At 45.8% G+C, this 19,558-nt stretch overlaps 1 protein-coding gene and 1 long non-coding RNA gene across 2 annotated transcripts; both read right to left on the bottom strand.

The window, feature by feature from the left end:
• Positions 1-7: 7 nt before the first annotated feature.
• On the bottom strand, positions 8-641 carry LOC119293857. Its single transcript, XM_037572200.1, has 2 exons — positions 277-641; positions 8-201 (listed from the first exon to the last, which is right to left on the bottom strand). The coding sequence occupies exons 1-2, from the start codon at positions 616-618 to the stop codon at positions 175-177; spliced, it is 369 nt and encodes a 122-aa protein (XP_037428097.1). The 5' UTR covers positions 619-641; the 3' UTR covers positions 8-174.
• Positions 642-1,137: 496 nt separating this feature from the next.
• On the bottom strand, positions 1,138-1,868 carry LOC119293856. The gene is made up of 3 exons (XR_005143237.1): positions 1,713-1,868; positions 1,414-1,639; positions 1,138-1,332 (listed from the first exon to the last, which is right to left on the bottom strand). It is a non-coding gene; the product is annotated as an uncharacterized LOC119293856 (long non-coding RNA).
• Between the last annotated feature and the right edge of the window lie 17,690 nt (positions 1,869-19,558).

Below are 19,558 nucleotides of genomic sequence, written 5' to 3'. Positions count from 1 at the left end.
GTGGTGCCTTGGGGACAGAAGATTCACCAACATTTGGTGACGTGTTGACCTCACCGTTCTCCTCGTCTTCAAGATCAATGGAAAGAAGATCATTGCCAGATCTGCCATTCAGCCCCTTGGCCCCAATTGTCCCATAAATGGCAGCCATGGCATGATAGTGCTCAATTGGGGTATTCAGGAAGGGGCATCAGCTTTGTGGGTCTACAAACATTGTGCAAAATGATTAGCATAATGCAAACATAAAACGACATCGGATTTGTAGGGTGAGAAGCATACCATACAATGCCCTGCATAGTGCTCCTCGCTGAGCCTAATTGTGCAAGTATCTTCATCCCATAGAGCTCCACTTAAATTCTTCAAATTGACCACCTTCGTCCAAATCTTCCTCCACTTCTTGAGATGATTTTTGACTTGCTCTCCGGTGACAGAAAGCTTGAATTGCTCGTTCAAAACAATAGCACATTGTCTATGATGCACGTCCCTGAAGCCACTTGACGTTCTCTTCCCATCAGCAACAAGACCAGCCAAAAAACCAAGCATGGTTTTTGTCATGGCATTGGTCCAAACAATGATCCCAACTCTCCCGGAGTTCGCACTTGCAGCTTCAACACTCTCCATTTCTGTCCAAATAATAAGAGATACAATCTGTCCAACCATCAAATAAATTCAAATGTACTTGCATAAACATCACAAATACATGGTTCAAATTTAGTAAATGATAGAATCTGTCCAGCCATCAAATAAATTCAAATGTACTTGCATAAACATCACAAATACATGGTTCAAATTTAGTAAATGATACAATCTGCCCAGCCATCAAATAAATTCAAATGTAGTTGCATAAACATCACAAATACAAGGTTCAAATACATGGAGTGTGCCACACTCATATATTAGCATACATTAGTTGTTTATCTTCCCACATTTGGGCTCCCATTTGCATCCTACGGTCTACCACGGCCCTAACGTCACTTGCTTGTTGCCTTGATGTTCGAATTGGTTGGGTGGTCCATGCCACTTCCGGTATAATAAATTCATCAATCCCTTGTGACAGTGCATAATTATGAAGAACACAACAAGCTATAACAAGGTCAACTTGCACCCAGAAAGAGAAGAATGGTTTGGCATCATCTAAAATTTTGAAGCGCCTCTTCAGAGATCCAAAAGCCCTCTCCACCGTCACCCGTAGAGATGAGTGCCTAAGGTTGAATAGCTCCCTATCATTTTGGACTGGATTGTTGCCCCACTCGTTCAAATGGTACCTCACACCACGAAAAGGGGGCAAGAACCCAGGCTTTGCTCCATAGCCAGCATCAACTAGGTAGAACTTTCCTAAAAAATAATAATTGGTGACAATGGTTCTTGTAAGGTAATAACAAATGGACAATTTTTGTATCCTAGGCAACTTCTTACCCGGTGGTACTTGTAAGCCCCTCTCATGTGTTAATGCATCAGCTAAAACAGTTGCATCATGTGCTGACCCTTCCCAACCAGCTAACACATATGTGAAGCGTAGATCAAAATCTACCGCTGCCATCACATTTTGAGTGGTGAAGGCCTTCCTACCCTGAAAAGAATGCTCCACATCTTTGGTAACACCTGCTTGCACATGTGTACCATCGATAGCTCCAATACAATCCTATATAGTGACATGTATTAATAAATGGCATATCATATAGCCTAGATAGCTAACGAATAGTTTCTGAATTTACCTTAAAATATGGGTCAAATCGATGATTTCCTGTAATTTTTGTGGGGATCTCCAATGATGGTGGCGTTATGTAATCATTACGAAGCTCCCCTATGGCATGGAGAACCTTTCTAAAATAGATGCTGGTTGTGCCGTATGATCTACAAAAATTGGCCGAAATAACCCTATTCCGAAGGTTATGCCCAATTGTATGCAAAAACATCGCTAATTGTTGCTCCACGCTAAGATGTGGACTATCTTCTAGCAATTTGCGATCCCTGAGTATGCCACACAAGCGAAAGAACGCAACTCTTTCAAACCTTAACATGTTTTTACATAACATATCGCTTTGCCAAATTTTTTGATCTAGGTAATCATATCTGATTCGATCTCTTTCGTGCATTGGGCAATATGTAATACATGCTCTTCTCTTCCTTATTATAGCTCGAACAATGACTGCAATTGCAGCAAGTGTGACAAAAACAGCGGCTCCCCTAACCATCCTTTTTCTTTTGTTCATCTTCTTGACCATCTACAATTGATGCATGCTATCAAAATTATTACACATCACCACATATTGCAAGGATGTACTGGACAAGACCAATTTGAACAAAAGATGTACTAGACAACAACAATTTGAGCAAAAAAATGCACTGGACAGTAGCATATACAAGGGGAGAGGAGGAGGGATTTGTGCCTTCAAGAGAGATGGGTGTGCTTGACTCTGCCGCCACGCCGGAGTAGCACCTAGACCCCTGCCTTATTCCCTTGTATCCTGCAGATCGAGTGAGGGGGTGAGAAAATGGATCGAGGGGTGGCGGCGCAGAGAGGGAGAGGGCCAGCGGCACAGAGAGGGAGAGGGACGACAGCGCAGAGAGGGAGAGGGACGGCGGCGCACCTGTGCCTTCGGAGCAGAGCAGCGATAGGGTTGCGGGAGAGACGAGCGGTTCCGCGTGGTTTCGTCGATTTGGAGGTCTCGGCGAATTCCGGATATGAGGCGAATATTCACTACGCGGGGATGAGTAGGTTCTCCTTCCGTTGGGCTACCAAACGCAGGAACGAGGCCCAGGGACGGGTCCGACCCGTGACATTCTGGCCCGTGACTCGAACCAAACACACCCTAAGGGACTCACCAACATATATTTATCACCTCTTGGTATACTTGATTCTTCTTTTAATTCTTTTTTCTTCTTGAGGTAAGTTCTATTAATTCCTTTCCTTCCTGAGCCAAGGCGAAATTTATTCCTTACCTTAATTTCTTTCCTTCCAAAGGCAAGGTAAATTTTATTCCTTCTTTTAATTCTTTTCCTTATTTCTTATTGAGGCAAATCTGAATTTATTTCTTCTTTTATTTTCTTTCCTTTTTTCGTCCCCCAATTTGCATGGATTTACTTGGGCCATAGAGCGGGGGGTTAAGGCCCAAGAGGGCAACCGCAGATGGGATCTGGAGAAGGGTGGCGGCTGAAAAAAAGGATTTCCCATGAGCCCGAACAAAACATATGAAAAAATCGGGGTAAGAGTTTCAATAGTAGGTACTCCCTCCGTAAACTAATATAAGAGCGTCTAGATCACTATTTACGGGGGGAGTACAGAATAAAAGCAAGTTTTGTTTTTTGTTTTTCCACCCAGTGGGTTAGCTACCTGAGTTGGTTCATGCATGCTACGTAAAGTACGTGGGCAGGGTTTGAGTCCTCATAACGCATTTATTTCTAATTTACAGACGTAATTTTCTTCTACACAACCAAAACGTGTACAAAAGGAAACAAAGAGGACGTATGAAAACACCTGATGGACAGAAAAAAGCGGAGAAACGATCCATCCTTTAATATTAGATAGAGAAAAAAGAAAAGGGTATGGTCTTATTTGTTATTTTTTTCTATTTTTTGTTTTATTTGTTTTCTGCTGGTTTACTTTGGTTTCCTTTTTCTTTAAATTGCTTTGGTTTTCCAGTCTTCTCGAAGGTCTTTTTGGGTTTTCTTTGCTGTAGGTTCTTGTAGGTCCGGTTTATACTTGTTTTAACTTTGAAACATGAGCCTCCTCTATTTTTAGTTGCATTCTCCCATGTTTTCATGCTTGTTGTTGATCAACATAATTGATGATTTTTTTTAGAAAAAACACTGATGTGAAAAATGCCTCTGGTGTGATTTGATTGTGTATGCTGTTGTGGAAAAACAACAGTGAGTAATCTAGTGTTCCTGAATTTCTCTCAAATGTAGACCAAAAAATGCTGCAGGAAGATACAATTTAGAGTTTCTGTTATTTGATATCTTCTATATCTAATTTTCTGAAACAAGATAAAAAATTGTTGATTCCATGGAGAAATAGCAGGAAGATAAAATTTAGAGTTTCTGTTGGGGTTTGGGACACATATATCTTCTTCAAAATTCAGCCAGAAGAAAGAGGATGCAATACTGATCAAGAGCGTCTTTGGGTGTGTGCACGCTAAGAAGCCCGATAAAACGAAAACCGAGTAGCGCACAAGAGAGCATTGCAACAGAAAACAACAACTTTAGTAGGCAGCCTAGTGAAGGAATGGATGTAACAAGAAAACGCCAAAAAATAGGATGCTCCATCATGACTATAAGGTGATATGATTGTTGGGCTAAGGCAGGAGAGATGGACAATAACTTGCCTTTTTGCGGAGCATACACATCCATTGATGGAATAGTCGGAGCAGGTACTACTGCTTGCACCGCAGTATACCTGCCGAGGATTACTAACTCTTGTTGACGTTGCATGATGTGAACATATCAAATTCAGATTGCATGGGCGTATACTTGGTATGATCCATGGAGGTCACACCAGGATACTCCTGTATGTGAATAGAGATGTTTCGAACGAACGTGCAAAGCATCAGTAAGGGATAACATTTTGAGACGGGTTTGTTATAGGATTGACTATGTTACCGCTTTGCTCAGCCCCTCTTATAGCGTTGCTAGTTGCAGGTGCAACTGTAGGTTGTTCCATGTTGGGACATGGATATCATGGGATATCACAATATCTCTTATTTAATTAATGCATCTATATACTTGGTAATGGATGGAAGGCTCGGCCTTTTGCCTGGTGTTTTGTTCCACTCATACCATCTTAGTTTCCGTCATGCCGGTGTTATGTTCCTTGATAAGCGCTCCTAACATGTGTGGGGTTTTAGGGGACCCCCTAGTCATTCGCTTAGGATAAAACTCTTCCATTAAGGCCTAGCTTTGGTTTTCACTTTGCCTAATAACAACTAAAGCTTGCATAGGACTTCCCAGGCCCCCAGGAAATTAAACAACAAACCGGGTCAGTGCTACTCATGAGTGTTGGTCCAAACTAGAGCACTGTGTGGGGCCGCCCCTTGGCAACTTGGGGTATTTGGCACCTGTACGCATATCTTATCCGCTGTGTCCTAAGAACGAGATACACGGCTCCTGTCGGGATCGTCGACATGTTGGGAGGTCTTGCATGCTGGTTTAGTTTTACCTTTGACGAGTGGCTTGTCCATCGGGATTCCTTATCGTAAGCATCGTGATATCACAGTGTGAGGATGTTTCATTGGATGCGTGTGGTAATTCATAATGGACTACTTGGAGCACCCATGCAGGGTTAAATCTTTTCGGAAGCCATGCCCGCGGTTATGTGGCGACTTGGAAATTTATAATATCCGGTTGTAGTGAACTTGACACTAAATCCAATTAAAATACACCAACCACGTGCGTAACCATGATAATCTCTTTTCGAGAGAGTTCGGGATCAGAACACGGTGGGGTTATGTTTGACTCGTAAGTAGTTCAGGATCACTTAATCATTACTAGTTCACGTCCGTTATGAGTAGTTTAGTCTTCTTAGTCTTGTACTCATAAGTTAGCCACCATACTGTTGGGAAACATAGCATGCAATTTCAAAAAAAAAATCTCACGCTCACGCAAGATCTATCTAGGAAATGCATAGCAACGGAAGGGGGAGAGTGTGTCCACGTACCCTCATAGACTGAAAGCGGAAGCGTTAACTTAACGTAGTTGATGTAGTTGAACGTCTTCTCGAATCAACCGATCAAGTACCGAATGTACAATACCTCCAAGTTCTGCACACGTTTAGCTCGATGACGTCCCTCGAACTCTCGATCCAGTAGAGGCACGAAGGAGTCGATGAGTTCCGTCAGCATGACAGTGTGATGACGGTGTTGGTGATGTGATCCACGCAGGGCTTCGCCTAAGAACCGCGACAATATGACCAGAGGAGTAAAAGGTGGAGGGGGGCACCGCACACGGCTAAGACAATTGTTGTGCTTTGGGGTGCCACCTTCCCCCGTATATAAAGGAGGAGGGGAGGAGGCCGGCCACAAGGGGCACGCCAAGGAGGGGGGAGTCCTACTAGGACTCCCAGTCCTAGTAGGATTCGCCCCCCTCTTTTCCTTCTCATGGAGGGTGAGGGAGTCCTAGATTAGGGGGTACTCGGATAGCCGGACTATATACTTTGGTCGGACTATTGGACTATGAAGATACACGATTGAAGACTTCGTCCCATGTCCGGATGGGACTCTCCTTGGCGTGGAAGGCAAGCTTAGCGATTCGGATATATAGATCTCCTTCTCTGTAACCGACTCTGTGTAACCCTAGCCCCCTCCGGTGTCTATATAAACCGGAGGGTTTAGTCCATAGGACAACAACAATCATAATCATAGGCTAGCTTCTAGGGTTTAGCCTCTATGATCTCGTGGTAGATCAACTCTTGTAATACTCATATCATCAAGATCAATCAAGCAGGAAGTAGGGTATTACCTCCATCGAGAGGGCCCGAACCTAGGTAAACATCGTGTCCCCAGCCTCCTGTTACCATTAGCCTAAGACGCACAGTTCGGGACCCCCTACCCGAGATCCACCGGTTTTGACACCGACATTGGTGCTTTCATTGAGAGTTCCACTGTGTCGTCGCGATAGGGCATGATGGCTCCTCCAATCATCAGCAATGACGCGGTCCAGGGCGAGATTTTTCTCCCCGGACAGATGTTCATATTCGGCGGCTTCGCACTGCGGGCCAACTCGCTTGGCCATCCGGAGCAGATCGACAGCTACACCCCTGGCCACCAGGTCAGGTTCGGAAACTTGAACTACTTGGCCGACGTTCGCGGAGACTTGATCTTCGACGGATTCGAGCCCACGTCAGGAGTGCCGAACAGTCGACGGGCATAACTTAGATCTGCCATTGGACGATGTTCGGGATATCGCACCTGCGGCTGCCCCGGTACTTAATTCGGAGCAGATCGCGCCGACCGAGGATGGGTGGATAGACCCCGCCATGGAGGCCACACACCCATCAGCGTTGGAGCCGAACACAGACTCTACCTCCAAAGAGATCTGTGTAACCGGACCCCCGGACTCGTCTCCGGCTTCAGGGTCTGAACTGCGCACGTCTGTGCCCATCGAATCTGATTGGGCACCGATCATGGAGTTCACCTCCGCGGATATATTTCAACACTCACCCTTGGGTGACGTGCTAAATTCGTTGAAGTCTCTCTCTTTATCAGGGGACTCTTGGCCGAACTATGTCCGGCTCGAGTGGGATTTGAACGACGAAGAAATTCGCTACCCACCCACGACACTTAATAGCCACTGTCGATGACTTAACCGACACGCTTGACTTCGACTCCGAAGACATCGACGGCATGGACGTCGATGCCCGAGATGATATAGAACCACCACCCATGGGGTGCTGGACAGCCACCTCATCATATGATATATACATGGTGGACACACCCAAGGAGAACAAAAGCGACAAAAAGGATGCAACGGAGGATAATCCCCCCGAGCAGAAACCATAGCGACGGCGCAAACGCCGCTCCAAATCCAGCCACAGTAAAAATGGCGATAACAGTGCAAGAAAAAAACAACACCTCGGTCGACTCCAAAGGAAACGACGACCCCATGGACCCAGCGATGGAGCAGGATGAACCAGGACACGCCGAACATATCCCGGAGCAGATGCCCGACCACGGCAATACCGAGGATAAAACTCATCAACCTGCCTCCGGAGAGGAGGACAGTCTGGATGACGACGCATTCATCATCCCGGAAACACGTTTGGAACAAGAGAACATCCACAGAAGGCTTATGGCCACTGCAAGGATCTTGAAGAAGCAGAAGCAAAGGCTTAAGGCCGCGCAGGATACGCTCAATCGCACATGGAATAAGGTGCTAGAAACTGAATAAAAATATGGCGACGATCGCCACTCAAAGAGCTACCCAAAGCGCAAGCTGCTGCCCGAATTCTACTAGGAGGCCATAGAGCCCATTCCCCGAAAAACAATACGATTGATCAGCCGGACCGGACACCCCGTGGCCGCGACAGGGCGGCCAATGATGCCGCACACAAGCCAGCACACGATCTACGTGAGCTCCTGGACAAAAAAGCAGGTGCAAACATGTCCATCTATGGATCTAAGAAGCGCGCTCCGACGCAGGATTACATACACCAAAACGATCATATTGATCGAATACCAGCTCGGAATCAACACCAACCATAACAGCCGTCAACAACATGCCACGACATGTCCAGATACAGAGGTGCCGCACACCCACTGTGCTTCACCGAGGAAGTGCTGGATCACAAATTTCCACAGGGATTCAAACCCATGAATATAGAGGCATACGACGGAACAACAAACCCTGGGGTCTGGATTGAGGACTTTATCCTTCATATCCACATGGCTCGCGGAGATGATCTCCATGCCATTAAATACCTGCCCCTCAAGTTGAAAGGACCAGCTCGGCATTGGTTGAAAAGCCTTCCCGAAAACTCAATTGGAAGTTGGGAGGAACTTGAGCATGCTTTCAGGGCCAATTTTCAAGGGACCTATGTCCGACCTCCAGATGCAGACGATTTAAGTCACATAATCCAACAACCCGGAGAGTCAGCCCGTAAGCTTTGGAACAAATTTCTCACTAAGAAGAATCAAATCGTTGATTGTCCGGATGCCGAAGCCTTAGCGGCTTTCAATCATACTATCCGAGACGAATGGCTCGCCAGGCACCTCGGCCAAGAAAAGCCAAGGACAATGGCAGCCCTAACAAGCCTTATGGCCCGCTTTTGCGCGGGAGAGGACAGCTAGTTAGCCCGTAGAGGCACCAGCGACCCAGGCACATCCGAAATCAGGGATGGCAACGGGAAGCCGCGACGCAATAAAAACAAGCGTCGAAACAATGAAGACAGTCCAGATAACACGGTGGTCAACGCCGGATTTAGGGGCTCTCGACCCGGTCAATAGAAAAAGGCATTTGAAGGCAGCAAAGATGGGTCGTCCAGCCTGAACAAGGTTCTGGACAAATTATGTCAAATCCATGGAACCCCTGAAAAACCTGCAAATCACACCCACAGAGAATGCTGGGTCTTCAAGCAGGCCGGCAAGCTAAACGCTGAACACAAAGGAAGGGAGACACCACGTGAAGACGAGGATGAGCCTCGCCAGACAAACACTGGGGGACAGAAAAAAAATCCCACCGGAAGTCAAAACGGTGAATATGATCTACGCAACTCATATACCAAAGAGAAGGCGCAAGCGCGCACTCCGAGACATATACGCTGTAGAGCCCGTTGCCCCCAAATTGAACCCTTGGTTAGCCTTCCCGATCACTTTTGATCGCAGGGATCATACGACTAGTATCCGACACGGGGGATCGGCTGCCTTGGTGCTCGACCCAATAATTGACGGATACCATCTCACTCGAGTCCTTATGGATGGCGGCAGTAGTCTTAACCTGATATACCAAGACACTGTCTGCAAAATGCGGATAGACCCGTCAAGAATCAGCCAAAGTAATACTACCTTTAAAGGAGTAATATCAGGCGTTGAGGCCCACTACACGGGCTCTCTAGTACTAGGGGTTATATTCGGTTCTCCCGACAACTTCAGAAGTGAAGAATTAATCTTCAACATTGCTCCATTCCGAAGCGGCTATCACGCACTACTTGGAAGAGCGGCCTTCGCTCGCTTCAACGCAATCCCGCACTATGCCTACCTTAAACTCAAGACGCCCGGACCACGTGGCGTCATCACAATTAACAGAAACACAGAGCATTCCTTGCGTGCAGAAGAATATGTGGCGGCTCTCACAGCCGAACACTGAGCGGCCTCTCCAACCAGAATACACGACCGATCATTAAGACCACGGACAGGGTTAGACGAGTCCAACGCACCGCCGGCTGTAACAGCCCGGATAAACACAAGCTCGGGCCTATGGATATACCCCCACAAGCGGTGCTAGGGGCTGCCCACATGTAAAAAAGCCCACAGTTCGGCTCAATCCTATTGATATAATAATAGATTGCATTTTCACGATTCATTGAGAATAACCAACTTCTCGCACGATTACACCAGACTCTTCTACCTGGGTGTTTTTCCTTTTTTTTTATAGATGACTATCGTGCTACACTCTTCCAGGATACGGCACAACAGAGACAAAGGCGCAGACGTGCAGCAGGGCCCCGCTCAAAGGTTTCTCTTTAGATTAAGCCCATGTGTAAACCTTCTTTAATGTCTCTTGTTGCTTGACATTCCACGGGTATTTAATACACCCACGAGGGATACTAGCATTATTGGCATTTCGCCACGACAGATTAATGCACGTACCTGGAAATACGGGGTTCATTATTGAGGGTGTTACTCAGCCCAGTATATGTTATAAAGTCCGAATACCTTCGGGAGTGTTCGGCGTCGCGAGTTTGTCCTTATATGCATTAGCTCCGAATCATGTCTTTGGTCAAATGTTGGGTTTGCCCGGCTCCTGGGTTTGCTACCTTACATTCCGTTTTATCGGCTAAGGCGGCCAAAGGATAACTACTACGACTGTGCCCTGGTTATTCTGGATGAGCACCTCAGTAAAGAAAGCCGAAAACTGACTGTCATGATACAACGAGAGACTGGTCAACCACTCGATGACTTAGCGGAATCTTCGGGATTCCTCCACATTAATGAAGGACCATTTCCCGGTCATGTACATACGCGCACCATATTCGGATGAACGCGGAAGTACCAGGGGCTATATAGTAGCCCCACCATCAAACTCCTATGGCTAAGTGAAAGTGTTAAAGCTATGTAGTCCGGTTGCCTCGTTTGACGTGTGATCACCTCCTTAATGGACCAAGACGTTGGATCAAGTGTGATTACGTGCATTTTACAAACACCCCCGCATTATATGCATGGGGGCTGAAGCCAACGACTGCAAACTTTCAGGTTATATACATACATAAACGGCCGCACAGGAGGCACTATAATACTTTCAGGCAAAAGTATAAACACAGCCTTTATTATTAAAATAGCATTGTCTTTACAATCGAGATATTTGTCACTCGAACATGATACTCTTCAAGCACCGAGCCTCTATTAAACGGGCGCCTTCTAGGACTTGCTCAAAATAGTGCTCGGCCGGGTCCTGGCCTCCTGCCGAACCCCGGGTTGCAATACCAGTGGCCTCCATATCTGCCCAATATGTTTTAACACGGGAAGAGCCATCCGCGCACCCTCTATGCACGCCGACTTCTTCACAGCGTCGATATGTGACACAGCGCCAAGGAATTGTTGCACTAAACCAAAATAACTGTCCGGCCTTGGTCCCTTCGGCCAAAGATGATCCACGACAGACCTCATAGCAAGTCCGGACAACCTATGGAGCTCGGCCCAAGCGGCCATCCTTTCATTCAACGGCAACAGACACGTCAGGGCACTGAATTGCGACTAAAACAACCTTTCCACTTCATGATCTTTCTGATCCTTGAAAAACTTGGTCGCATCAACAATACTTTCCGCCAGGTCCGCATACGCGTCCGCAGCACTCCATAACTGATCCAGAGGAGCGTACTTTGGATCTCTGAACTTCATCCGCAACAAATAGGGACTCCCAGCCGCGATATCTCCGGCTTGTTGAAGCTCCTACCGTGCAGCTCTGATTTCAGAGCCCGTTTCCTTGGCTGCATCCAAGGCCTTCTTCAGGTCAGCCGCTTTCGCTTGGCTCTCCGTTCCAAGGTGCTCATATCGACCGGCAGCATCTTTCAGCTCCACAGCCATCTCGACTATTTTATCTTCACTCTGGCGATGAGCAGCCTATTCGGCTCTTAACTCTTCGGCCGCCTTTAGTGCGGCCGCATCACTTATCCTGGCATGTTCCTTGGCTAGGGCAAGTTCCGCCCTTAGGGCCTCCACGGCAGTAGCTCCATCTGCAGCCACAGCATATTATAGATATTAGCATCATGCTCCTCTTAATATTTGCTAACAATTAGAAAAAGATCACATACCCTGTGACTCGTCAAGCCGCTTGTTCACAAGTGCGATGTCGGCATCCACCACATCAAGTTGTCGCCTCTGTTCGGCGAATTCAGCAGTCTGGTCAACCGCCGGACCCTTAGCCATCTGCACATAATGCAACGCGATCATTACTTGGGAGTGTGATCCTCCGTTTGCCTAGGGCTGGCAACCAGAGTCTCAGGGGCTACTATCTATTCGGAGCACACCTAGCGTGTGCGATACAGCCGAAAGATTATGTATTTCTTTACGTACCTCAAAGCCTTTGAGCAGGCTCGTAAAAGCTTCATTCAACCCGCTTTTGGCGGATGAAATCCTCTCAAACACCGTACCCATTAAAGTACGGTGAGCCTCCGAGAGAGCCGCTTGCTCCAGAAGGCCCGTCAGTGTATCCGGCTGAGTGCCGGACAGTCCTGGACTCTTCCTATTTCCCTCCTTGGGAGCCGAACACTCCAGGCTTCGGGTGGCTGAAGCGTTAACTTCTGGCCTTGACGGATCAGGGGAAATCCTCCGTGACGACACCTCGGGGTCGCCCGCCCCGTGGGGCGGGGAGGCAGGTGGAGTTTCACTCTCCATCATCTCCGGAAGAAGATCCCCCGAAGACGAACTCTGTTGAGAAGAGCTACAAGCCGGACTGCAAGAGATAGATCTTGGTTATTATTCCCGGAGGGAAGGCATGATATATTTATTAGAATACTTTTAATAAACTTACAGCTCGATGGAGGGCTGGCCCGTTTGCGAGCGTTGTGTGGTAAGGACGCCCTCTGGGGCATGGCTCCCTGGTGAAGGTTTCCTCCCTAATTTTGACGCCTCCGCTGTTGGGAACGTAGCAGAAATTCAAAATTTTCCTACGTGTCACCAAGATCTATCTATGGAGAAACCAGCAACGAGGGGAAGGAGAGTGCATCTACATACCCTTGTAGATCGCTAAGCAGAAGCGTTCAAGAGAACAGGGTTGAAGGAGTCGTACTCGTCGTGATCCAAATCACCGGAGATTCTAGTGCCGAACGGACGGCACCTCCGCGTTCAACACACGTACAACCCGGTGACGTCTCCCACGCCTTGATCCAGCAAGGAGAGAGGGAGAGGTTGAGGAAGACACGTCCAGCAGCAGCACAACAGCATGGTGGTGGTGGAGGAGCGTGGCAATCCTGTAGGGCTTCGCCAAGCACCGCGGGAGAGGAGAAGGGAGAGAGGTAGGGCTGCGCCAAGAGGGAGAGAAACTCATGTGTTGGGCAGCCCCTAGACCTCAACTATTTATAGGGGAAGGGGAGGGGGCTGCGCCCCCTCTAGGGTTCCCTCCCCAAGGGTGGCGGCAGCCCCCAGATCCCATCTGGGTGGCGGCCAGAGGGGGAGAGAGGGGAGGCGCACCTGGGGTGGGCCTTAGGGCCCATCTGCCCTAGGGTTTGCCCCCTCCCACTCTTCCCTGCACCTTTGGGCCTTGGTGGGGGGGCGCACCAGCCCTCCTGGGGCTGGTCCCCTCTCACACTTGGCCCATGCTGTCCTCCGGGGATGGTGGCCCCACTTGGTGGACCCCCGGGACCCTCCCGGTGGTCCCGGTACGTTACCGATAAAACCCAAAACTTTTCCGGTGACCAAAACAGGACTTCCCATATATAAATCTTTACCTTCAGACCATTCCAGAACTCCTCGTGACGTCCAGGCTCTCATCCGGGACTCCGAACAACATTCGGTAACCACATACAAACTTCCTTTATAACCCTAGCGTCATCGAACCTTAAGTGTGTAGACCCTACGGGTTCGGGAATCATGCAGACATGACCGAGACGTTCTCCAGTCAATAACCAACAGCGGGATCTGGATACCCATGTTGGCTCCCACATGTTCCACGATGATCTCATCGGATGAACCACGATGTCAAGGACTCAATCGATCCCGTATACAATTCCCTTTGTCTAGCGGTATTGTACTTGCCCGAGATTCGATCGTCAGTATCCCGATACCTTGTTCAATCTCGTTACCGGCAAGTCTCTTTACTCGTTCCGTAACACATCATCATGTGATCAACCCCTTGGTCACATTGTGCACATTATGATGATGTCCTACCGAGTGGGCCGAGAGATACCTCTCCGTTTACACGGAGTGACAAATCCCAGTCTCGATTCGTGCCAACCCAACAGACACTTTCGGAGATACCTGTAGTGCACCTTTATAGCCACCCAGTTACGTTGTGACATTTGGTACACCCAAAGCATTCCTACGGTATCCGGGAGTTGCACAATCTCATGGTCCAAGGAAATGATACTTGACATTAGAAAAGCTTTAGCATATGAACTACGATCTTTGTGCTAGGCTTAGGATTGGGTCTTGTCCATCACATCATTCTCCTAATGATGTGATCCCGTTATCAACGACATCCAATGTCCATGGTCAGGAAACCGTAACCATCTATTAATCAACGAGCTAGTCAACTAGAAGCTTACTAGGGACATGGTGTTGTCTATGTGTCCACACATGTATTAGAGTTTCCTTTCAATACAATTATAGCATGGATAATAAACGATTATCATGAACAAGGAATATAATAATAATAACTAATTTATTATTGCCTCTAGGGCATATTTCCAACAGTCTCCCACTTGCACTAGAGTCAATAATCTAGTTCACATCGCTATGTGATTAACACTGATAGGTCACATCGCCGTGTGACCAACATCCAAAGAGTTTACCAATGTCACTAAACTAGTTCACATCACCATGTGATTAAGACTCAATGAGTTCTGGGGTTTGATCATGTTTTCCTTGTGAGTGAAGTTTTAGTCAACGGGTCTGCAGTATTCAGATCCGTATGTACTTCACAATTCTCTATGTCATATTGTAAATGTTGCTTCCACGCTCCACTTGAAGCTATTCCAAATGGTTGCTCCACTATACGTATCCAGTTTGCTACTCAAAGTCATTCGGATAGGTGTTAAAGCTTGCATCGACATAACCCTTTACGCCGAACTCTTTATCACCTCCATAATCGAGAAACATTTCCTTATCCCTCTAAGGATAATTTTGACCGATGTCCAATGATCCGTTCCCGGATCATTCTTGTACCCCTTGACTGACTCATGGCAAGGCACACTTCTGGTGCGGTACACAGCATAGCATACTATAGAGCCTACGTCTGAAGCATAGGGGATGGCCTTCGTCCTTTGTCTCTCTTCTGCCGTGGTCTAGCTTTAACTCTTAACTTCATACCTTACAACTCAGGCAAGAACTCCTTCTTTGACTGATCCATCTTGAACACCTTCAAGATCATGTCCAGGTATGTGCTCAATTGAAAGTATTATTAAGCATTTTGATCTATCTTATAGATCTTGATGCTTATTGTTCAAGTAGCCTAATCCAGGTTTTCCATTGAAAAACACTTTTCAAATAACCCTATATGCTTTCTAAAAATTCTACATCATTTCTGATCAACAATATGTCAACAACATATACTCATCAGAAATTCTATAATGCTCCCACTCACTTCTTTGGAAATACAAGTTTCTCATAAACTTTTGTATAAACCCAAAATCTTTGATTATCTCATCAAAGCATACATTCCAACTCCGAGATGCTTACTCCAGTCCTTAGAAGGATTGCTGGAGTTTTGCATATTTGTTAGCGTTCTTCGGGATTGTCAAAATCTTCTGGTTGTATCACATACAACCTTTCCTCAAGAAAACTGTCGAGGAAACAATGGTTATTTGACATTCTATCTGCAAGATTTCATAAATAATGCAGTAACTGCTAATCCAATTCCAACAGACTCTTAGCATCGCTACGAGTGAGAAAGCCTCACCGTAGTCAACTCCTTGAACTTGTCGGAAAACATCTTAACAACAAGTCGAGCTTTCTTAATGGTGATTCTTACCATCATTGTCTGTCTTTCTTTTAAAATCCTTCTGTACCCAATGGCCTTATGACCATCAAGTATTTCTACCAAAGTCATGGATCCTTTCTCGAATTTTATGGCCTCGAGCCATTTGTCGGAACCCGGGCCCACCATCGCTTCTCCATAGCTCGTAGGTTCATTGTTGTCTAGCAACATGACCTCTAAGACAGGATTGCGTACCACTATGAAGTAGTACGCATCCTTGTCACCCTATGAGGTACGGTAGTGACTTGATCCGAAACTTCATGATCACTATCATAAGCTTCTACTTCAATTGGTGTAGGCGCCACGGGAATAACTTCCTGTGCCCTGCTACACACTAGTTGAAGTGACGGTTCAATAACCTCATCAAGTCTCCACCATCCTCCCACTCAATTCTTTCGAGAGAAACTTTTCCTCGAGAAAGGACCCGTTTCTAGAAACAATTACTTTTGCTTCCGGATCTGAGATAGGAGGTATACCCAAGCATTTTGGGTATCCTATGAAGATGTATTTATCCGTTTTGGGTTCGAGCTTATCACGATGAAACTTTTTCACATAAGCGTCGCATCCCCAAACTTTTAAGAAACGACAACTTAGGTTTCTCCAAACCATAGTTCAAACGGTGTCATCTCAACGGAATTACGTGGTGCCCTATTAAAGTGAGTGTGGTTGTCTCTAATGCCTAACCCATGAACGATAGTGGTAATTCGATAAGAGACATCATGGTACGCACCATATCCAATAGGGTGCAACTATGATATTCGGACACACCATCACACTATGGTGTTCTAGGCGGTATTAATTGTGAAACAATTTCCACAATGTCTTAATTGTGTGCCAAAGCTCGTAACTCAGATACTCATCTCTATGATCATATCATAGACATTTTATCCTCTTGTCACAGTGACCTTCAACTTCACTCTGAAATTACTTGAACCATTCAATAATTCAGACTTCTATTTCATCAAGTAAATATACAGTATCTACTTAAATCATCTGTGAAGTAAAACATAACGATATTCACTGCATGCCTCAGCACTCATTGGACTGCACACATCAAAGTGTGTTACTTCCAACAAGTTGCTATCTTGTTCCATCTTACTGAAAACGAGGCTTTTCAGTCATCTTGCCTATGTGGTAGGATTTGCATATCTCAAGTGATTCAAAATCAAGTGAGTCCAAACGATCCATCTGCATGGAGTTTCTTCATGTGTATACACCAATAGACATGGTTTGCATGTCTCAAACTTTTCAAAAACGAGTGAGTCAAAGATCCATCAACATGGAGCTTCATCATGCGTTTTAAACCAATATGACTTACATGGCAGTGCCACAAGTAAGTGGTACTATCATTACTATCTTATATCCTTTTTGGCATGAAAATGTATATCACTACGATCGAGATTCAATAAACCATTCCTTTAGGTGCAAGACCATTGAAGGTATTATTCAAATAAATAGAGTAGCCATTATTCTCCTTAAATGAATAACCGTATTGCGATAGGCATAATCCAATCATGTCTATGCTTAACGCAAACACCAAATTTAGGTTTAACACCAATCTCGATGGTAGAGGGACCGTGCGGTGCTTGATCACATCAACCTTGGAAACACTTCCAACACATATCGTCAGCTCACCTTTAGCTAGTCTCCGTTTATTCCTTAGCTTTTATTTCGATTTACTAACACTTAGCAACCGAACCGGTATCTAATACCCTGGTGCTACTAGGAGTACTAGTAAAGTACACATTAGCATAATGTATATCCAATATACTTCTATCGACCTTGCCAGCCTTCTTATCTACTAAGTATCTAGGGCAATTCTGCTCCAGTGGTTGTTCCCCTTATTACAGAAGCACTTAGTCTCGGGTTTGGGTTCAACCTTGGGTTTCTTCACTGGAGCAGCAACTGATTTGCCGTTTCATGAAGTGTCCCTTCTTGCCCATTGCCCTTCTTGAAACTAGTGATTTCACCAACCATAAACAATTGATGCTCCTTCTTGATTTCTACTTTCGCGGTGTCAAACATCGTGAATACCTCAAAGATCATCATATCTATCCCTGATATGTTATAGTTCATCACGAAGCTCTAGAAGCTTGGTGGCAATGACTTTGGAGAAACATCACTATCTCATCTGGAAGATCAACTCCCACTCGATTCAAGTGATTGTTGCACTCAGACAATGTGAGCACAAGCTCAACGATTGAGCTTTTCTCCCTTAGTTTGCAGGCTAAGAAAATTGTCGGAGGTCTTATACCTCTTGATGTGGGCACGAGCCTGAAATCCCAATTTCAGCCCTCGAAACATCTCATATGTTTCGCGACGTTTCAAAAAATGTCTTTGGTGCCTCAACTCTAAACTGTTTAACTGAACTATCACGTAGTTATCAGAACGTGTATGTCCGATGTTTGCAACATCCACAGACGATGATTGGGGTTCAGCACACTAAGCGGTGCATTAAGGACATAATCTTTCTACTGTCCGCATAATCGCTACTGTCAACTTTCAACTATATTTTCTCTAGGAACATATCTAAACAGTGGAACTAAAGCGCGAGCTTACGACATAATTTGCAAAGATCTTTTGACTATGTTCAGGATAATTAAGTTCATCTCATGAACTCCCACTCAGATAGACATCCCTCTAGTCATCTAAGTGATTACATGATCCGAGTCAACTAGGCTGTGTCCGATCATCACGTGAGACAGACTAGTCATCATCGGTGAACATCTTCATGTTGATCGTATCTACTATACGACTCATGCTCGACCTTTCGGTCTCTTGTGCTCCAAGGCCATGTCTGTACATGCTAGGCTCGTCAAGTTAACCTAAGTGTTTCGCGTGTGTAAATCTGGCTTACACCCGTTGTATGTGAACGTAAGAATCTATCACACCCGATCATCACGTGGTGCTTCGAAACGACGAACTTTCGCAACGGTGCACAGTTAGGGGGAACACTTTCTTGAAATTTTAATGAGGGATCATCTTATTTACTACCGTCGTTCTAAGCAAATAAGATGTATAAACATGATAAACATCACATGCAATCAAATAGTGACATGATATGGCCAATATCATTTTGCTCCTTCTTGATCTCCATCTTCGGGGCTCCATGATCATCATCGTCACCGGTATGACACCATGATTTCCATCATCATGATCTCCATCATCGTGTCTTCATGAAGTTGTCTCGCCAACTATTACTTCTACTACTATGGCTACCGGTTAGCAATAAAGTAAAGTAATTACATGGCGTTGTTTGTTGACACGCAGGTCATACAATAAATTAAGACAACTCCTATGGCTCCTGCCGGTTGTCATACTCATCGACATGCAAGTCATGATTCCTATTACAAGAACATGATCAATCTCATACATCACATATCATTCATCACATTCTTCTTGGCCATATCACATCACATAGCATACCCTGCAAAAACAAGTTAGACGTCCTCTAATTGTTGTTTGCATGTTTTATGTGGCTGCTATGGGTTTCTAGCAAGAACGTTTCTTACCTACGCAAAACAACAACGTGATATGCCAATTGCTATTTACCCTTCATAAGGACCCTTTCCATCGAATCTGTTTCAACTAAAGTGGGAGAGATTGGCACCCGCTAGCCACCTTATGCACCAAGTGCATGTCAGTCGGTGGAACCTGTCTCACGTAAGTGTACGTGTAAGGTCGGTCCGGGCCGCTTCATCCCACAATACCGTCGAAACAA

Source organism: Triticum dicoccoides, chromosome 4B, assembly GCF_002162155.2.
Source record: "Triticum dicoccoides isolate Atlit2015 ecotype Zavitan chromosome 4B, WEW_v2.0, whole genome shotgun sequence".
Classification (NCBI taxonomy): Eukaryota; Viridiplantae; Streptophyta; class Magnoliopsida; order Poales; family Poaceae; genus Triticum; species Triticum dicoccoides.
The sequence above is the reverse complement of the archived record's forward strand: the minus strand, read 5'-3'. Positions and strand labels throughout refer to the sequence as shown.